The following is a 15,715-nucleotide window of genomic DNA, read 5'->3' on the forward strand; positions in this document are numbered from 1 at the left end:
ACACCGGCCCTTTCTGGATAAGACTGCCCACCCCTGCCTACAGGGTGGATTCCACAGGATATGGACTCTACACTGATTTTCTTACCTGCATTATTGAACATGTATCAAGACATACAGCGGAGATATTTTAAGAAATATGACAAATATGACATTCAACAGACTGAATGACAACTCCACACTAAAGGTCTTCCTATGAGAGGAGACGTGACAAACCTAGTCACCCAATATTTCCGTATGCCAAAATACACACATACTTGATAAATCAGTGGTGTCCAACCCTGCTCCTGGAGAGCTACCATCCGGCTGTTCTTTCACTCCAGCCCTAACTGAACACACCGATTCTACCAATTACCTACTGACCAAGACCTTGATTAATTGAAACAGATGTGTTAAATCAGGGTTGGAGTGAAAACCGGCAGGAGGGTGGTTCTCCAGGAGCAGGGTTGGACAACACTGTCATGAATAGATAAGTCTTCTAACCTGAGAGATAGAAGTCCATGAGTTTCTAGTATTACTGTGGTTACATCGGTGCTTGTATTGTTGAATATACACTTTGGCAATACTTAAAAAAAGGAGAATTCCATGGAATTGAAAAAGACACTCAGCTAGCTAGCTAGCTAGAGGAATTCTGCAGGCGCAAATGAAGGCTGTGTTGAGGCATAGTCTCTGGATTCTGCAGGTTTAATCTGTTTTACACTGGTTTAATCTTGTTTCAACTTTCTGGCCCACATCAGATTCTGTCTGTCTAAGCTTTTAAGAATGACATTCAGTAGTCATTTACTTTTTATAACGGTTTCCATCCATCTTTGTGGATGAAAATTCTGTATGGGTGTGACGCAGCAGTGTGGAGAGTTTAGAAAGCTTAAAACATGTTGTTCTTTTATTACATTTATTATGATCATCATTATTATCCTTCACAAATCACATTATAGTTTACATGTTACATCATACATTCATGTACAGTTCATACCCTGCCCTCCCCCACACCCTGACAGCTTCTCTCCACCGAAGAAGAAGAAGAAGAGGAGGAGGAGGAGGCGGCGGCAGTGGTCCTTAAACTGTGCATGTGTATGCCAAACGGGTCCCAGACGCACCTCTTGGTGAACAGTGCCAGTTATTATAAGTTATAAGAAAAACTGTAGAGTTTAACCAACCAGGAACTAGAGAGAGAGAGAGAGAGAGAGAGAGAGAGAGAGAGAGAGAGAGAGAGAGAGAGAGAGAGAGAGAGAGAGAGAGAGAGAGAGAGACAGACATCCTGTAACAGACGTGATTTGGTCTATCGGTCTGAGAGACTGTAGTGTCTTTTAGGTCACTTATGTGAGTTAATTATCATCCCCCCCATTCTCTCTCTCACTCTCTCTCGCTCTCTGTAGGTCTCTGTAGGTCTCTGCAGGTCTCTTTGGGTCAGATTGAGAATGGGAGAAATGTATACATCAGAAAATAAAAACAGATTTCCTCTGAAGAAAAAAAAAAGCAATTTCCTGGTCCAGGTTTCCTGATTGGATGTCCATTGGGCTGTACTATGTAGTAGTCCTGCCCATCTTGGAAAACTGACAGTTCTTCCTGTTGGTGGTGCTATTACATATCAGCGCAGGCTTTCTGATGGTCCGGGCCGTTGGTGTTTCTTTAAAACTTCCTGGAATCAACAGAATGTGCTATGGAAAAAGAAAAATTGTAAATAAATCCCAGCGTGAACAAACACACGAGAGATCGGGAATTTTCTGGAATATTTGTCTTCTGTAACAGAAGAAAAACACCTTGTTGCATCTTTCCATGTGCTGGAAAATTTCACTGGAATGTTTTCCAGAAGGGAATTTGTAAATGATAGTTTGAGGCAAAAACATTAACCTCCCAGAAGATGAAGACCGGGGGTCTGTCCAAGTTGTCCACAGAGCTCAGTGAAACCGTACAGGTACAGGTAAACAGAAGATGAAGACCGGGGGTCTGTCCAAGTTGCCCACAGAGTTCAGTGAAACCATACAGGTAACCAGAAGATGAAGACCGGGGGTCTGTGCAATTTGTCCACAGAGCTCAGTGAAACCGTACAGGTAACCAGAAGATGAAGACTGGGTCTGTACAAGTCATCCACAGAGCTCAGTGAAACCGTACAGGTAACCAGAAGATGAAGACCGGGGGTCTGTACAAGTCATCCACAGAGCTCAGTGAAACCGTACAGGTAACCAGAAGATGAAGACCGGGGGGTCTGTACAAGTCATCCACAGAGCTCAGTGAAACCGTACAGGTAACCAGAAGATGAAGACCGGGGGTCTGTACAAGTCCTCCACAGAGCTCAGTGAAACCGTACAGGTACAGGTAACCAGAAGATGAAGACCGGGGGTCTGTACAAGTCGTCCACAGAGCTCAGTGAAACCGTACAGGTAACCAGAAGATGAAGACCGGGGTCTGTACAAGTCGTCCACAGAGCTCAGTGAAACCGTACAGGTAACTAGAAGATGAAGACCGGGGTCTGTACAAGTCGTCCACAGAGCTCAGTCCAGAGTCTGCCAGTCCAGAATCAGATGCCGAGTCTGGACCAAAATAACAACTCAACGGCTCACATGAAAAGGCGGTCTGAAAGGAGGTATGAACAGAGCAGGTTCAGTCAATAAAAAGAAGAAAATAAATAAGTTGCTGGTATTTTTTAAAAGATGTAAACAGGATTGTTAAATTAACAAAAACTTCCTTGGAGTGAAAACCTTCAGAAGGTTTGACCACAAGTCCTCAGAGATGTACAACTTTCAGTAAAAATCAAGGTATACAGAATATTAGACATAACTTAAAGATAAATATCCTTTGCTTAAATCACGTATATACAGCTGTCGTCTTCAAACCACATGTGCTGAGCATCGATGTTCTGTTTTCCAACTCTTCTCTGGTTTCTGAAACTGTGGGTCAGGACCCTCAGAGGGCTGTGGGCCTACCTGTGATGCATGAGACTGATATGACCTGATGGAACTCTCTGGAACAAAACACACACGGTCCTCTGAGGACAGCGGCGTCTTAAGCTACGCTCTCCTTCTTCCAGAAGAGAAATCCTTCGTCTGAACTTAAGAAAATACATAGGTAGAATTTTAGGAGTCGTCTTCTCTCTGCAGGGACAGGAACACAGCAGTGCATTGTGGGTTACAGGAAGTTCCTCAGGGAAAGTTCTCTGTGTTCATATGCAACTGCAAATTATACTCCTCTTCATCTCCTCGCTCCTAAAAATGTCCGATGTCCGATGACGCCTTTCTCTTTCGTTACACATTGGACTCTACAAAAGGTCTCTTGGGTTTGACGGGGGAGGTGGGGCCTGTCTTGTGGCTGTGGGCGTTGTTGCTGTGGTTGTAAAAGGCAATGGATGAAGGTGATGCTTGGCTGTAGCTTCTCTGATTGACAGGTGTGTTGCTAGTTGACGTAGCAGGGGAGCTGACCACTGTGTCCAATGAAGACACGGTCCAGGACCGAGAGGAGGCGGGACAGGAAGACGTGGGAGGGGCCTGCTGCTGATACTGCTTGTGCACCCTGGAATTCTTGTCAATCATGCCCATAAAAGGAATGTTCTTGGATGAACGGGATGCTTCTCCAGGGTAAGTCCCGACCCCTAGCATGCACCAGTCTGACTGGGGTGGGGACATCGAGGACAGATTATGATGATAACCAGTGACTCCCCCCTCCAGTGGTAATTTCATTTGCTGGGTAGAGCTGTAGGAGTAAAGGAGGGGACTGGGGGGAGGTGCAGAGGAGAGGGAGGGATGGCTGCTTATTGGGTGACGTGGAGCCCTCTGGTGGTGGTGATGTGACTCCGGCTTAACGGGGACCTCCACATAGTTATAAGCCACTGTTGATTGGCTGCGACTAATCTGAGGGGCTGGGCCTAATTCATTTAACCCCGCCCTCTCTCTGCCTCCTACTCCTCCTCTCCCATACGCTGTTGAGGGTCTGAGCTGTCGGCCCAGGTCAAAGGTCGAACTGTCCTGCGGGTATAAAGCTCCAGAACTTGAGCTAGCCTGGACCTGCGGACTAGGCCGCATATACTGGGGAGAGTTTCTCCCATCCGGGGCAGACGAGTAGAGGTCCTTCCCCAGCTCAGCCAAGTCCGGGGGCAGGAGGGCAGATATGGAGTGGGCCATCTGCGAGTAGGCAGAACTGAACTGAATGGCACTGGACTGAGTCGAGGAGGTGGGCTGGTTGTTCTTGACAATCTGTGCTTTGGCCGGCTGGAGCCAGTGGCCTTGAACCAGCCCCATCTTCAGGGGGTGGGAACTGGGTTTAGGTCGGGGGGGTTGATATTGGTCGGACATGGAGCTGGAGCGGTACTGACAGTGAGGCGGGGAAGGGGAGAGGGGAGGAGCCTCTCCCTCTACAAACCCCACCTCTTCCGCTGTCTCCCCCTCCGCAGAGTCTGCAGTCTGGATTGCATGAAGCTCCACCTCCAGGGGGCGTCTCTCCGTGTTAGAAGTGGACTGATGGTGTTGATGATGATGCTGCTGCCGATGTGATGAAGGAGGGGGATGCCGACACTCTTCCTCCACGCGGGCCAATAAGCGCTGGATCTCACTGTTGGATGGACACAGGCGGCTGGCCTCAATCAGGTCCTCCAGGGCTTCGTGGAACTGCCTGCAGAGGGGCAGAGAGGAAGAGGGGGAAACCAGCTGTGAGATCACAAAAACAACAAGAAAATAAACACGTGTGTGTGTGTGTGTTTCTGTGTGTGTGTGTGTGTGTGTGTGTGTGTGTGTGTGTTTATGTGTGTGTCCAGTGTTTGTTTATCAGGCAGTAGAGACGGCTGGTCAACTAGAAATCTGTAAACAACCACATTAATACTCAATATTCATACAAAACATTCTACAGTAATACTGTCTATACTCAACATATCCTATATAAACTTACTCTTCATGTGAAAAATATTCTATATTAAATGTGTACAAAACCATCCTGCACATATCCCGTATTAATACCCTCTACACTAAACATACTCCATCTAATACTATCAATACTAAAGAGATATTAAACTTACAATATTCTCCTGGGTCTCTGCCCAGCTCTGTGGCTCTGCACACCAACCACCACTGCCAAGCCCACCTAAACTCTCTGCACCACCTCAAGCCCACCTGGACCCTCAGCACCGCCTCAAGCCCACCTAAACCCTCTGCACCACCTCAAGCCCACCTGCACCCTCTGCACCACCTCAAGTCCACCTAAACCCTCTGCACCACCTCAAGTCCACCTGGACCCTCAGCACCACCTCAAGGCCACCCAGACCCTCTGCACCACCTCAAGCCCACCTGCACCCTCAGCACCACCTTAAGTTCACCTGTATCCTCTGCACCGCCTCAAGCCAACCTGGACCCTCAGCACCACCTGCCAGGTCTGCTACACACCTGTTTCCTCATGAGTCTGTGTGGTTTCTACACCAGCTAGCTCACCTCTGTTGTTTGCCAGATCATTGACTGTGCTCCTGCCAGTTTCGCATCCCGCCTGTCTTGTCTGCCTGGTTTTGTCTCATTCCTGTGAGCGACCTTCTATTCTGTAACTCTGCCGGTTGGGATTGGCCTCTGGCTTTGAACACTGGAACGAACTGTATTCTGAAGTGCCTAGTCCCTTCAGTAAAGTTGCTGTTCTTTACTTACTTCTGCCTTTGGTCTCTGATTTTGCATTTGAGTCCTTCCTGAATCGTGACAAATATTCTATGCAAAAAACTTCATACATTAATACTACCTTTATTAAACAATCTTAATTCATACTAAATACATTGAGTATTGATATCATTACTATCAACACCATATCTTTACTAGTATAGTTATACTCACTTTAATAATGCTATCATTGCTAGCAGCTGCTGTGAACCGGAGTCAAATTGCTCATGTGCATAGGCACACTCGGTCAGTAAAGCTGATTCTGATTTTACTACATCTATATAACATGTTACTGACCGACTGGTGGATTTGACTGGCTGAGAAAATGAATGGAAGGAAATGGAGATATGTGAATGGAGTGATGAGAGCAGCTAGCATCCGGTTCTAATCTGCTGCTGGATTGGTCATCAGAGGTCAGGTGATATATATTAGCCACTTGATTGGTCTACAGAGATGACGTGAATTGGACAGCTAAGGTGGTACCACAGCTTCCTGATGGCATTATTTTTTCCCCAACTTCTGAGCGAGGATGCAGTGAAAGTTAGGTGAAGTAAGATATCTCTCCTCAAGAGGTTAAAGGGAAAATCTCATCAGTCTACCTGTAACAGGGAAATGCATGAAAAACGCCTGCAGTGGTTCCTGATCGTTTCTGTATCTCTGGAAGCTTCTTTTTTTTCCCCATCCGTCAATGGATGTATTGTGACATCAGCTGATGGACAGAAAAAACTACGGTCTAGTTTATCTTGGGTATCTACTATGTGCTCTAATCGAAACCAAAAAAAACAACTCTCGGCTAAGCTACATTTCCAATGATGGAAATGATGTCAAACAGGAGCAGAGAAGTTTGTGGATGACGATACAGAAGCTAGCGTGCAACTATGCATTCTGGTATGTGTAGGCACCTTGGGAACGACACTGAGCAGGACGACGCTGAATTATCCTTCAGTACAGTACACATTGAGGACTTTAATACTTCAAATCTACCGATCAGTAGTAATTACACATGAACAAGACCATCAGCAAAATGTTCCTTTAACTTTGGGCGTCTTTCCTGAAGGGGTCAAGGTAAGGAGAAGGAACGGGTGGGGGGGGGACACTTGCTGATGTTAAGGGAAAACAGATTACCGGATTATTCTGGTGACTGCTAATCTAATTCAGAATAACAGCTGATGAAGTTAGATTCGGTACTCAGACATTCAGTATTCGACTCGTTTGCTAGTGGTCATTTTCTCCTCTGCCCATTTCTATGAATATATAAATAGTATCTGTGCAATTTTAAGTTCACTATCTGTGCAGCACATTGACACCAAAATATCTTGCAGCACAGACAGTCTTGTTAGTTAACACACTGTCTGCCTCCACTTTCCTCCAAGTCTTCAGATTTAGCAGGAGACCAATCAGAATCAGATTCTTAGGCCTCGCCCAGTTTTTTCTCCCTCTCCTTTGTGTTTCCATGGTTACCTGCTGCTGCGTTTGGCACGGGCTCGTGTGTAAAAGGCCTCGTAGCAATTGGCCTTCAACTCTAGAGCCCTGGTGGCACACTCCTCAGCCAGGCCAAAGTCCTGCAAGCAACAACACAATGTATGATGGGATGTCAGCATGGAGTTAGGAAGAGTCAGCTGTCTTGCATAATGGGAATTCAGCATGGACGAGTCGGTTGCATTGCATGATGGGAATTCAGAATGGTAAAGATGGAAATTGCTCACTGGAGTCAGAAATTATTAAAAAATGAATGACAGCCACATCACACATATCTTAATTAAAAACAAAAGATGAAAAGCGGAAATGTTTTGAAAGAAATGCTTTCATTTGCATAATGGCATGGTGAGATATCAGCAGCTTAGACTTTTGAACTGGACTCAAACATGAGTTTATAATGGAGGTAATGGGTCACTGGTCAACTCATGTCTGACGTCTCGATGCTTGCATGATAATGTGTCTCATAACTAATTTCCACCAATGTCCTGTCATCATATGTTTGTAAGACTCGGCTGAATCATATTACACAACTATGATTATCAATACTCCAGTAGGTCAGCATGCTGTGTGGTTACATTGCAGAACTACTTTAAGTCATCCTCCACTCTGACAGCACTAGTAATACTGCTAACGCTAACAGGAGGCTGGCAATAATGAGAAAACCTGTAATGTGAAGACTTTCTGGAATCTCTAAAGAGGTCCAGGCTCCTATTGGAAGAACAGGAAAGTTAGAGTGTAAGAACAAGCCATTAACAAGTTGAACCAAAATTAACCCCAATGTCCTCACTGCAACCCTAAAAAAAGAGCAGAAAACATCCCAGACATACAGGGATAACCCTAACCCTAGAGGGATAACCCTAACCTTAGAGGGATAACCGTAACCCTACAGAGATAACCCTAACCCTAGAGGGATAACCTAACCCTAGTTGTATAACCCTAAACCTACAGAGATAACCCTAAACCTACAGAGATAACCCTCACCCTAGAGGGATAACTCTAACCCTAGAGGTATAACTCTAAAACTACAGAGATAGCCCTAACCCTGCAGGGATAACCCTAACCCTAGAGGGATAACCCTAACCCTACAGAGATAACCCTAACCCTAGAGGGATAACCTAACCCTAGAGGTATAACCCTAAATCTAAAGAGATAACCCTCACCCTAGAGGTATAACCCTAAACCTACAGAGATAACCCTCACCCTAGAGATATAACCCTAAACCTACAGCCATAACCCTCACCCTAGAGGGGTAACCCTAACCCTAGAGGGATAACCCTAACCTTAGAGGGATAACCCTAACCCTAGAGGGATAACCCTAACCCTACAGAGATAACACTAACCCTAGAAGGATAACCGTAACCCTAGAGGGATAACCCTAACCTTAGAGGGATAACCCTAACCCTAGAGGTATAACCCTAAACCTACAGAGATAACCCTCACCCTAGAGGGATAACCCTAACCCTAGAGGTATAACCCTAAACCTACAGCGATAACCCTAACCTTAGAGGGATAACCCTAACCCTAGAGGGATAACCCTAAACCTACAGAGATAACCCTAACCCTAGAGGGATAACCCTAACCCTAGAGGGATAACCTAACCCTAGAGGTATAACCCTAAACCTACAGAGATAACCCTCACCCTGGAGGGATAACCCTAACCCTACAGAGATAACCCTAATCCTAGAGGGATAACCCTAACCTTACAGGGATAACCGTAACCCTAGAGGGGTAACCCTAACCTTAGAGGGATAACCCTAACCCTAGAGGGATAACCCTAACCCTACAAGGATAACCCCAACCCTGCGGGGATAACCCTAACCTGCAGGGATCAGCACGGTCTGTTAGAGGTACTGTCGTCTGTGTACCAGCATGTACTGTGGTACTTAGTTAGTCTGTTACATGAACTGTTGTCTGTGTACCATGTGTACCATTATGTACTGTGGTACTACGTTAGTCTGTCAGAGGTACTGTTATCTGTGTTCCATGTGTACCAGTATGTACTGTGGTACTATGCTAGTACTATTAGATGTACTGTTGTCTGTGTAACATGTGTATCAGTATGTACTGTGGTACTATGTTAGTACTGCTGTCTGTGTACCATTTGCTTCAGTATGTACTGTGATACTATGTTAGTCTGTTAGAGGTACCGTTGTCTGTGTACCATGTGTACCAGTATGTACTGTGGTACAAAGTTAGCATGTGTGTGTGTGTGTGTGTGTGTGTGTGTGTGTGTGTATGTATATGTATGTGTGTGTGTGTGTACGTATGTATGTATGTATGTATGTATGTATGTATGTATGTATGTATGTATGTGTGTGTATGTATGTATGTATGTATGTATGTATGTATGTATGTATGTGTGTGTGTGTGTGTGTGTGTATGTGTGTATGCATATGTGTGTACATGTATGTTTATGTGTGTATGTGTGTGTACATGTGTGTGTATGTGTGCGTGTGTGTGCGTGTTTGTGTGTGCGTGCGTGCATGCGTACATTCATCTTGCGTCGACAGCGAGACAGGTTGAGCAGCAGAGAGACTTTGAGTTCTCTGAAGGCCTTCAGGTCCTCATGGAAACCTTCTCTGGGAAACTTCTTCAGTGCATACTGGTAACGCTGGGCTGCCTCCCTCACCTTCCCCCTCTACACACACACACACACACACACACACACACACACACACACACACACTAGTTCAGAGGACAGCACTACGGGAATCTCTGCTTTACCTGCCAATAAACATTTTGTTCACCCTTCACTTAATCAGATGTTCTTATTAATTATACATTATACTGAAGATCGTCATCAAGGTTTAAAATTCTACAGGTCCAGATAAATGTCTGTCTGTGCTGTGGTACTATATCTGTCTGTACCACTACAGCATGGTGGCCCAGTGGTTAGCACTGCTGCCTCACAGCAAGAGGGTCCTGGGTTCGAACCCCAGGCCATCCCGGGTCATCCTCTGTGTGGAGTTTGCATGTTCTCCTCATGTCTGTGGGTTTCTTCCAGGTGTTCCGGTTTCCTCCCAACATCAAAAAGACATGCATGTTAGGGTTAATACCCCTGCCTGTGCCCCTGAGCAAGGCAAATGGAAAGAAAGAAATGGAGTTGGTCCTTGGGCACTGCAGCTGCCCACTAGTTCTAGTGTGTGCATAGAGGATGTTCTAGTGTGTGTAGAGGATGGTTCTAGTGTGCGCATAGAGGATGTTCTAGTGTGTTTATAGAGGATGGTTCTAGTGTGTGTATAGAGGATGGTTCTAGTGTGTGTATAGAGGCTGGTTCTAGTATGTGTATAGAGGATGGTTCTAGCGTGTGTATACAGGATGGCTCACGTGTGTGTAGAGAATGGTTCTACTGTGTGTATAGAGGATGGTTCTAGTGTGTGTATAGAGGACATTTCTAGGCTGTGTAGAGGATGGTTCTAGTGTGTGTATAGAGGAGGGTTCCAGTGTTGTAGAGGATGGTTCTAGTGTGTGTATACAGGATGGTTCTAGTGTGTTTAGAGGATGATTCTAGTGTGTGTATACAGGATAGTTCTAGTGTGTGTAGAGGATAGTTCTAGTGTGTATAGAGGATGGTTCTCACGTGCGTATAGAGGATGGCTCTAGTGTGTGTATACAGGATGGTTCCAGTGTGTATAGAGGATGGCTCTGGTGTGTGTAGAGGATGGTTCTAGTATGTGTATACAGGATGGTTCTAGTGTGTTTAGAGGATGGTTCTTGTGTGTTTAGAGGATGATTCTAGTGTGTGTATACAGGACAGTTCTAGTGTGTATAGAGGATGGTTCTCACGTGTGTATACAGGATGGTTCTAGTGTGTGTATAGAGGATGGTTCAAGTATGTATATAGAGGATGGATCTAGTGTGTGTATACAGGATAGTTCTAGTGTGTGTAGAGGATAGTTCTAGTGTGTACAGAGGATGGTTCCCACGTGTTTATACAGGATGGTTCTAGTGTGTGTATAGAGGATGGTTCAAGTATGTATATAGAGGATGGATCCTCTGTGTGTAGAGGATGGTTCTAGTGTGTATAGAGGATGGTTCTCACGTGTGTATACAGGATGGTTCTAGTGTGTCTATACAGGATAGCTCAAGTATGTATATAGAGGATGGATCTAGTGTGTGTACAGGATGGTTCTAGTGTGTATAGAGGATGGTTCTAGTGTGTGTATAGAGGATGGTTCTAGCGTGTGTATACAGGATGGCTCACGTGTGTGTAGAGAATGGTTCTAGTGTGTGTATAGAGGATGGTTCTAGTGTGTGTATAGAGGACGGTTCTAGGCTGTGTAGAGGATGGTTCTAGTGTGTGTATAGAGGATGGTTCCAGTATTGTAGAGGATGGTTCTAGTGTGTGTAGAGGATGGTTCTAGTGTGTGTATACAGGATGGTTCTAGTGTGTTTAGAGGATGATTCTAGTGTGTGTATACAGGATAGTTCTAGTGTGTGTAGAGAATAGTTCTAGTGTGTATAGAGGATGGTTCTCACGTGTGTATACAGGATGGCTCTAGTGTGTGTATACAGGATGGTTCCAGTGTGTGTATAGAATTTCATTGTATGTGTGAATACAATGCACATACAATTAATTTCATTGTATGTGCAGTGACAATAAAGGATCTTGATCTGTATTGTGTTACTATGTATGTCTGTACTCTGGTACTACTGAATGTATGTACTGTGGTATTATGTCTGTCTGTACTGTGGTACGTTTGTCTGTACTGTGATACTACTGTATGTCTGTACTAGGGTACTATGTCTACCTGTACTGTGGTGCTACTGTATGTCTGCACTTTGGTACTAGTGTGTCTACTGTGTTACTACTCTGTACTGTGCTACTCGTATGTCTGTACTGTGGTAATACTATGTGTCTGTACTTTGGTCCTACTGTGGCTGTACTGTTTTCCTAGTGTGTCTGCACTGTGGTACTAGTGTGTTTGTACTGTGGTACTACTGTATGTCTGTACTGTGGTACTATGTATGCCTGAACTGTGGTACTATGTCTGTCTGTACTGTTTTACTACTGTGTGTCTGTACTGTGGTCCTACTGTATATCTGTACTGTGGTACTATGTCTGTCTGTACTGTGGTACTAGTGTGTCTGTACTGTGGTACTACTGTATGTCTGGTACTGTGGTACTATGTATGCCTGAACTGCGGTACTATATCTGTCTGTACTGCTGTACTACTGTGTGTCTTTACTGTGGTACTTCTGTGTGTCTGTACTGTGGTACTACTCTATGTCTGTACTGTGGTCCTGGTGTGTCTGTACTGTGGTTCTAGCATGTCTGTACTGTGGTACTACTGTATGTCTGTACAGTGGTCCTAGTGTGTCTTTACTGTGGTACTACTCTATGTCTGTACTGTGGTCCTGATGTGTCTGTACTGTGGTTCTAGCATGTCTGTACTGTGATACTACTGTATGTCTGTACAGTGGTCCTAGTGTGTCTGTACTGTGGTAGTAGTGTGTCTGTACAGTGGTCCTAGTGTGTCTGTACTGTGGTAGTAGTGTATCTGTACTGTGGTCCTGGTGTGTCTGTACTGTGGTTCTAGCATGTCTGTACTTTAGTACTACTGTATGTCTGTACAGTGGTCCTAGTGTGTCTTTACTGTGGTAGTAGTGTATCTGTGCTGTGGTCCTGGTGTGTCTGTACTGTGGTACTACTCTATGTCTGGTACTGTGGTACTATGTATGCCTGAACTGCGGTACTATATCTGTCTGTACTGCTGTACTACTGTGTGTCTTTACTGTGGTCCTAGTGTGTCTGTACTGTGGTACTACTCTATGTCTGTAATGTGGTCCTGGTGTGTCTGTACTGTGGTTCTAGCATGTCTGTACTGTGGTACTACTGTATGTCTGTACAGTGGTCCTAGTGTGTTTGTACTGTGGTAGTAGTGTGTCTGTACTGTGGTCCTGGTGTGTCTGTACTGTGGTTCTAGCATGTCTGTACTGTAGTACTACTGTATGTCTGTACAGTGGTCCTAGTGTGTCTGTACTGTGGTTCTAGCATGTCTGTACTGTAGTACTACTGTATGTCTGTAAAGTGGTCCTAGTGTGTCTGTACTGTGGTTCTAGCATGTCTGTACTGTAGTACTACTGTATGTCTGTACTGTGGTCCTGATGTGTCTGTACTGTGGTTGTAGCATGTCTGTACTGTAGTACTACTGTATGTCTGTACAGTGGTCCTAGTGTGTCTGTACTGTGGTTCTAGCATGTCTGTACTGTAGTACTACTGTATGTATGTACAGTGGTCCTAGTGTGTCTGTACTGTAGTACTACTGTATGTCTGTACAGTGGTCCTGGTGTGTCTGTACTGTGGTAGTAGTGTGTCTGTACTGTGGTCCTGGTGTGTCTGTACTGTGGTTCTAGCATGTCTGTACTGTAGTACTACTGTATGTCTGTACTGTGGTCCTAGTGTGTCTGTACTGTAGTACTACTGTATGTCTGTACTGTGGTCCTAGTGTGTCTGTACTGTAGTACTACTGTATGTCTGTACAGTGGTCCTAGTGTGTCTGTACTGTGGTAGTAGTGTGTCTGTGCTGTGGTCCTGGTGTGTCTGTACTGTGGTTCTAGCATGTCTGTACTGTAGTACTACTGTGTGTCTGTACTATGGTCCTGGTGTGTCTGTACTGTGGTTCTAGCATGTCTGTACTGTAGTACTACTGTATGTCTGTACTGTGGTCCTAGTGTGTCTGTACTGTGGTTCTAGCATGTCTGTACTGTAGTACTACTGTATGTCTGTACAGTGGTCCTGGTGTGTCTGTACTGTGGTAGTAGTGTGTCTGTGCTGTGGTTCTAGCATGTCTGTACTGTGGTAGTAGTGTGTCTGTGCTGTGGTTCTAGCATGTCTGTACTGTGGTCCTGGTGTGTCTGTACTGTGGTTCTAGCATGTCTGTACTGTAGTACTACTGTATGTCTGTACAGTGGTCCTAGTGTGTCTGCACTGTGGTTCTAGCATGTCTGTACTGTAGTACTACTGTATGCCTGTACAGTGGTCCTAGTGTGTCTGTACTGTGGTTCTAGCATGTCTGTACTGTAGTACTACTGTATGTCTGTACTGTGGTCCTAGTGTGTCTGTACTGTGGTAGTAGTGTGTCTGTACTGTGGTCCTGGTGTGTCTGTACTGTGGTAGTAGTGTGTCTGTACTGTGGTCCTGGTGTGTCTGCACTGTGGTTCTAGCATGTCTGTACTGTAGTACTACTGTATGTCTGTACAGTGGTCCTAGTGTGTCTGTACTGTGGTCCTGGTGTGTCTGTACTGTGGTTCTAGCATGTCTGTACTGTAGTACTACTGTATGTCTGTACTGTGGTAGTAGTGTGTCTGTCCTGTGGTCCTGGTGTGTCTGTACTGTGGTAGTAGTGTGTCTGTACTGTGGTCCTGGTGTGTCTGTACTGTAGTACTACTGTATGTCTGTACAGTGGTCCTAGTGTGTCTGTACTGTGGTCCTGGTGTGTCTGTACTGTAGTACTACTGTATGTCTGTACTGTGGTCCTGGTGTGTCTGTACTGTGGTAGTAGTGTGTCTGTACTGTAGTACTACTGTATGTCTGTACAGTGGTCCTAGTGTGTCTGTACTGTGGTTCTAGCATGTCTGTACTGTAGTACTACTGTATGTCTGTACAGTGGTCCTGGTGTGTCTGTACTATGGTAGTAGTGTGTCTGTACTGTGGTCCTGGTGTGTCTGTACTGTAGTACTACTGTATGTCTGTACTGTGGTCCTGGTGTGTCTGTACTGTGGTAGTAGTGTGTCTGTACTGTAGTACTACTGTATGTCTGTACTGTGGTCCTGGTGTGTCTGTACTGTGGTAGTAGTGTGTCTGTACTGTAGTACTACTGTATGTCTGTACTGTGGTCCTGGTGTGTCTGTACTGTAGTACTAGTGTATGTCTGTACTGTGGTCCTAGTGTGTCTGTACTGTAGTACTACTGTATGTCTGTACTGTGGTCCTGGTGTGTCTGTACTGTGGTTCTAGCATGTCTGTACTGTAGTACTACTGTATGTCTGTACTGTGGTCCTGGTGTGTCTGTACTGTAGTACTACTGTATGTCTGTACAGTGGTCCTGGTGTGTCTGTACTGGGATCCTACTGTGTCTGTACTGTGGTCCTGGTGTGTCTGTACTGTAGTACTACTGTATGTCTGTACTGTAGTCCTGGTGTGTCTGTACTATGGTAGTAGTGTGTCTGTACTGTGGTCCTGGTGTGTCTGTACTGTAGTACTACTGTATGTCTGTACTGTGGTCCTGGTGTGTCTGTACTGTGGTAGTAGTGTGTCTGTACTGTAGTACTACTGTATGTCTGTACTGTGGTCCTGGTGTGTCTGTACTGTAGTACTACTGTATGTCTGTACTGTGGTCCTAGTGTGTCTGTACTGTAGTACTACTGTATGTCTGTACTGTGGTCCTGGTGTGTCTGTACTGTGGTTCTAGCATGTCTGTACTGTAGTACTACTGTATGTCTGTACAGTGGTCCTAGTGTGTCTGTACTGTGGTTCTAGCATGTCTGTACTGTAGTACTACTGTATGTCTGTACAGTGGTCCTGGTGTGTCTGTACTATGGTAGTAGTGTGTCTGTACTGTGGTCCTGGTGTGTCTGTACTGTAGTACTACTGTATGTCTGTACTGTGGTCCTGGT

The 15,715-nt window shown here is 45.2% G+C and overlaps 1 protein-coding gene across 1 annotated transcript in view; it reads right to left on the reverse strand.

Annotated features, from left to right (window-relative positions):
- Positions 1 to 685: 685 nt before the first annotated feature.
- tanc2a (tetratricopeptide repeat, ankyrin repeat and coiled-coil containing 2a) overlaps positions 686 to 15,715 on the reverse strand; it is a 65,658-nt gene continuing 50,628 nt past the window's right edge. The window contains exons 22-24 of the mRNA XM_056287555.1: positions 9,589 to 9,735; positions 7,080 to 7,180; positions 686 to 4,599 (exon numbers count right to left, since the gene is read on the reverse strand). Coding sequence (XP_056143530.1) covers positions 3,240 to 4,599; positions 7,080 to 7,180; positions 9,589 to 9,735 — 1,608 coding nt within the window. The 3' untranslated portion in view covers positions 686 to 3,239. The remainder of the gene's footprint in view (positions 4,600 to 7,079; positions 7,181 to 9,588; positions 9,736 to 15,715) is intronic.

This window comes from Lampris incognitus, chromosome 10, assembly GCF_029633865.1.
Source record: "Lampris incognitus isolate fLamInc1 chromosome 10, fLamInc1.hap2, whole genome shotgun sequence".
Classification (NCBI taxonomy): Eukaryota; Metazoa; Chordata; class Actinopteri; order Lampriformes; family Lampridae; genus Lampris; species Lampris incognitus.